Source organism: Acanthisitta chloris, unplaced genomic scaffold (assembly GCF_000695815.1).
Source record: "Acanthisitta chloris isolate BGI_N310 unplaced genomic scaffold, ASM69581v1 scaffold32436, whole genome shotgun sequence".
Lineage (NCBI taxonomy): Eukaryota > Metazoa > Chordata > Aves > Passeriformes > Acanthisittidae > Acanthisitta > Acanthisitta chloris.
In genome coordinates, this window is record NW_008678092.1 from 6,095 (window position 1) to 11,746 (window position 5,652).

Genomic DNA, 5,652 nt, shown 5'->3' on the forward strand with positions numbered 1-5,652 from the left:
CTGATAGATACTGCAAGTGACATCCAGCTGGTCTGTTTTCTTCTGCATCTTTGATGACAGGGCCAAATTGGAAACAAGAGTAAAATATTTTATAATGTTTTTTATTTAAGGCATTTTGCTAATGTTTTTGTCATGTTATTTTTAAAGGATTGCCTGAGAACTGTAATTATGCATCAACATAATATCATCTTTAAGGAATAAATACTATTACGTTTACTCTAAAACTCATGCTGTTGAAATAGTGAGGTAATTATTCAATGGAAAAGAAATTCACCTACTGAATCTTCCCAGGCTGATGAAAGGAACTGGAACTTAGAGATAGGGCAGAAGAGGAGGATGATGCCACTTGTTTTACAAGAGGGAACACTGATTTTGTAAACTTGCTGATTTTTCTACAGCATGGACTGTAATTTGCTTAATAAAACAGCAGTGACTTTTTTTTAAGGACATAGTGTAATATGCAGTCCTAGTATCTCTTATAAAATATGATTAACCATGTCTGATTACCAAGAAGTTTTTCAGTAACAGCATCTCCATAGGAACTACCTCAGAACAATTGTTTACTCTCTCCACAGCCTCTGTAATCCATGTCATAAAGATTATTTGGTAAGAATGTTGAGGATTTTTCTAGTAAAAATTTGAATTGACTTTATGGAGCTTCTCCTAGATGTCAGCTTGAACTGCACACATAGTACAAAACTGTTAGCTCATGCACAATGAGGATGTGTCTAAACAGAGCACAAGAACAGACCAATAAACTCTAGTCAGTAGCAGCAGTTTATATAGGCAGTTGGTCTCGAGGAGGAAGCATGAAGAATGTAAGTACATCATAATTGTTTAAACCCTCTATTGACTTTTCAGCGTGAAAAGAAATTATAGCTGGTTGGGGAAAGCCAGCTGAGTGTAGCAGTAAAAGCATTTATTTTTCACAGAATTTAGAAAAATACATATATAGCCCATACAGATTTTATAGAACCAAAAATCTCTGTGGGCTAGGCACATTCACGATGTGACAGGGATTTTTAGAAACCCATTTGTTTCTAGAGAAGCAAACAAAAATTCATACCTTTTCCTTATGGCATTTTTAAGCTTTCCATATCCATCTCGCTTGCACCAAGTACGGAGATTTTTTGCCATAGATCCCTCTTCCGTCTAAGGCAATATAATTTATTTGTTTTATGCCTGTTAAAACTACTATTCACTTAATACCTGTTTTACAGGAATAGGTACACTCACTAGTTTCTTTTATTAATATCTATTTTGGAATTAATGCTTTTTTCTTCCCATTTTAGCTTTTTCTGTTTAAAATATTAAATGAGAAATCAAAATCCGCCCCTCTAGCAAGCTGTTTTCTGTAGCTATATGTTGCGACAGTTGTGCTTGTCACTTTCACATATGGACAGTTCTTGGAGACTTTGCTATCATTCCAGCTGCTCCATAAGATTTTTCATTTTAATGCCAGTAGAAGTTGTAACAGAATGCTGAGAAATTAAAAAGCAAGGTCTATGCTGAATGAAGGGGGGAAAAAAAGCCCAAACAACTAAAAGGAAATTATTAAATGAAATCTTTTCCCTCCGTTTTTAGAGGTGTAAAAGGCCCCTCAGTAGCTGGAGTTTATTTGAACTTGAGTGATCTTCTAGGGAATTGTCTTTTCCCCTCTATCTCTTACTTAGCCAATTACTGTATTTCGAAAACTACTATTAACCAAAACATAATAGTACCAGCTGGTCACATAAACTGATCAAATGGTTGACCTTTATACCAGTATCAAGTTCAGTAGTTTCATTTTACAGTCTTTGCAGACATTAGTTCTAGTACAAAACTTGAAGTATACTCTTTAAGCTTACCAAATAGCAGGAATAACTGAAAGTAGTTTTTATTTCCTATCTGTTTCTATTACTTAATCATTCAAAGCAAACAAATTGCTTGGGAATATGAATGTCTGTGATGTAGTGCATAGTGAGACTCTATTAAGCAGAAACATACCAATTAGCATAACTGATACTTTAGTCTACATTTTTCAGTATCTTCATAATTATATTAAAATTTTCTCACATATTAATAACACAGTTATAAAATCTTATTAACTGTATCACTTGTGAACATTTGGCTTGTATTAAAGGAATAGCTCCAAGAAAAATTAAAGGTCTATCAATTACCAGTGGTAAGCTATTTGTCATATAGCTTAAGCCCTGGGAGACAGACTGTACAGTGATTTAGTCTGGTGAGACAGCTCCCTGGCTTTTAGTGGTCTTGAGGGAGAACAGTTGCCTTTTCCAGGGAACTCTGTATCTAATCTGATTGCTGTCAAATAAAAATCAACACCCCATCAGTCAGAGAGTCATGCAGGCATAGGGTGGGGCTGGGCTTTTTACCAATATCAGACATGGTCATGGACACGAAACTGATTGAATCTGTAGCTAAGAGGCTTTTGCATCGTACGCTGTGCCCATATGCTCTGTGACTCGACGTAAAGAAGAGGGCTGTGCTGCTTTTTCCAGACAGAAAAGGCCATATTTTGAGTTCCTGTGTTGTTGTGAAAGACTCACTGCGCATGCTCAGGAGGTCTGACAGAGGTGTGAATGCTGAATTTATGGGGAGAAGGCCAAAAGCTAGAAATAAATAGATGATTGTTGGCAAATGTTCCTGGCCAGAGTCTGAGGAATTCTTGGATGAAAATGCAGCATAACTGTGTGGTGTGCTGTTGAAGTAAAAAAGAATAAGGAATTCATTTTTCTCCAGTGCTCTTTAGTTTGATCTAGGACTGGGGATTAGGAGTCATTAACTAGTTCTTGTTGTAGGTACCACACTATGGGTCCCTCCCCAGAAATACAAGTAACCTGATGTACAGCCATTGCCACATCATGGACCTGGAAGTGGCCTACTGCCAGAACTACTCCCAGAAACGCTGAGAAAGGCAACGCCACAAGGAGCAGGCTGAGACCAGTGTAACTATTTATTGGGCAGTTCATTGCAGGTGTCATTGGTAGAACAGAATAGAATCGTAGAATATAGGGGTTGGAATGGACCTTACAGATCCTCCACAATCACTGTGAATATGCAATACATCTGAAGTGAATGCTGATGGTTGAAGTAGATTGCTACTACAGCATCTGTTTTCCTTTCCAGAATATATTGTTTGAATAAAAACTTGTCTGGTAGAACTCAACAAAAATGATTATTCAAACATTGTTGTGTCTGGAAGCAGAAGTCTGCTATGCCAGTGGGAAGGGTGCTGAAAGGAGTACTCAGCAGATGAATAAGAGCCTGGGAATTTCCCATTTCATATTAGTGTAAATAGGAGAATGCAAGGTGGTAGGTGCTGTAAGTAGCTACAAGTGATAGTAAAGGAAAAATGGGACTGAGAGGCATGTTTGATAGATAGGAATCAGTGAAGCAAAAAGAAATGTCAGAGCAACTGAAATGAGACTCTCCCAAATGAGAGTCTCCCAAGTAGAAGAGGAAGTACTAGAATTGGCAAGGGACTGGTAGCCATGTGGGGAATAAGGATATTGTAGTAGCAATGGGGTTGCCCTCCTTGTTGGGACTAGTGATACACTAGATTCTTACTAAAATGTGTGTTCTGAGATAACCCAAAAGCAGGAGTCTGGGAAATTCACTGGAAATTTAGTCCCAGGAAAAATGAAGTCAAAGGTATGATAAAACAGTGGAGATCAGTGTGTGTATTAAACTGCTGCTGTAAAGAGTCCACTGGGGTATTTTCCCATTGGAGGTATTCATGGAGTCATCTTGATGATGCTATGTCCAGGCAGTAGTGTTAGCACAAGGAGCTTTAATTTAGCTGAAAGAGAGAGAAAGGGGAAGTAATTTATGCAGCCTCTGCTTCTGGAGGAAGGAACAGATCTGGAGAGTGATAATACAGTATGGGATAGATGAGTATGAGAAAGCAGAAGGGTGGACATGAAGTGCTAGGTATCAGTCACAGCAGCTGTCAGTAGTTAGCAAGTTAACTGCACTGAAGTTTTGTTCTTCTGACTTCACTCAGATTTTTGAAAAGTGACAGAAAAAACCTAGACAACAAAACTGAGGGACTAAAGTACTGGTGTGGATCCTGGAGACAAGGCATTCTGATAGGAACACAGCAGAATAGCCATAGTCAGAGAAACATGGGTATTGGAAGATATTAGCTACATCTTAAACTAAAAATACCTTTACCAATGAAAGAACTAAAGCACAAGCACAAAGAGGCTTCAAAAATTATGCTGGGAATGTGTAATGTGTCAATGGCATTTTGTCTTCAGAGCATTCAGAGTTTTTCAATTTTCCAAAGTCATTGTTGATTTTCTACTGTTAAAAACATGCTAAAGATGGTCAAGCATCTAGACAAAGATGGTGAAGTCCCTAAAAGCTGTCTGCCCCAGAAATAGAAGATGAGCAAAAGGGGATGCACATATTTAGAAAATAACTGGACCAACTTAATCTGACTCTTACCATAGTCCATAATAGTATATTCAGATATCTGGAAGTAAATATAGGATTATTGTCTAACATGTATTTGTTTTCAAAAGAAAATACTGCCCAGGCCCTATAGAAACTGTCCGATTTCCTCATTTTGAAAGACCACACGCATGAAAATCTCAAGGTTTATCCTGTTATGCTGTAATTTTCCTCATTTTCTAAATCCACCGATTGGTTCTGTATCTTCTTTCAGCAGTACTTAGTGCTTTTCTGCCTGGGTCTCTAAAGCTCTGTGCAATTCCCAGCTTGCACTCTGAGCTGGCTCCCTCCTACACACTGTTGCACGCCCTCCCTTCACCCAAGGCTTTCACATATTACAATACGTGTCTTTTATCCTTTCCTCTTTCTTAATTTCTGCAGTGCCATGCAGCTTTCCAATCAACCTTCTGCCAAGGACTTCCCTTCTTGCCGCCCCCAGTTTGTTTTGCAAGAGAGTTAGTTGCACAGGAAATTAAGCCATAATATTAAAGCCTGTATTGTTTCTCTTCTGTGTGCCTAAAAACGCATGACACGCCTTGGACACTGCATAAAGCACATGACACAAGCTAAACCACAGGCATCCTAGGAGGTTTTGAGTTTTTCATGGTGCTTTCAACAACTCTTGCTAACATACACACTCATTAAACGTTCATTTGTTCATGCTAAAATGATACCTTTTTATTCTAAATTATTTGGAATATGTTCTGGCTTGAACCTGATCTAGTAGGTGGCGTCCCTGCCCATGGCAGGTGGGCTGGAACCAAATGATCTTTAAAGTCCCTTCCAACTCAAACCATTCTATGAATGCATGAAATAGACTGAGGTTTACGCAGTGAATAAATAATAGGCAAGGCGCTTATAGACGGACGGATGCATCTCCTGCCCTGTCTCCCTAGCTGCCGTTTCCTGCACTCCTAAGCAGGCAAGATGGAGAAAACTCCTTCCTGAAGAAGACACCTGCCTTACATCTCTCACTACCACAAAACCTGCCTAAAAGGACACAGAGTAATTTCAAATCCCTGTATTTACGAAGCGTTGCCAAACAGAGGCGATTTTGTTTCAGCTTTCCCCGTGCAGAACTTCCCTCCGGAGGCAGCGCGACCGAAACCCACCCCCAGCGCTTTGCGAGCAGCGGGCGGGGGCGGGAGGCTGTGCCCGGCGCGTCCCGCCCCGGGCGGGCGGTGTCATGTGGGC

General features: G+C 39.5%; 1 protein-coding gene across 1 annotated transcript in view; it reads left to right on the plus strand.

The window, feature by feature from the left end:
- The window catches only part of FRG1 (FSHD region gene 1), a gene marked incomplete at its 5' end in the record, with an annotated part of 4,584 nt that extends 4,564 nt beyond the window's left edge, over positions 1 to 20 (plus strand). The window contains one exon of the mRNA XM_009076759.1: positions 1 to 20. Within this exon, the coding sequence (XP_009075007.1) occupies positions 1 to 20 (20 nt within the window).
- Positions 21 to 5,652: the final 5,632 nt, after the last annotated feature.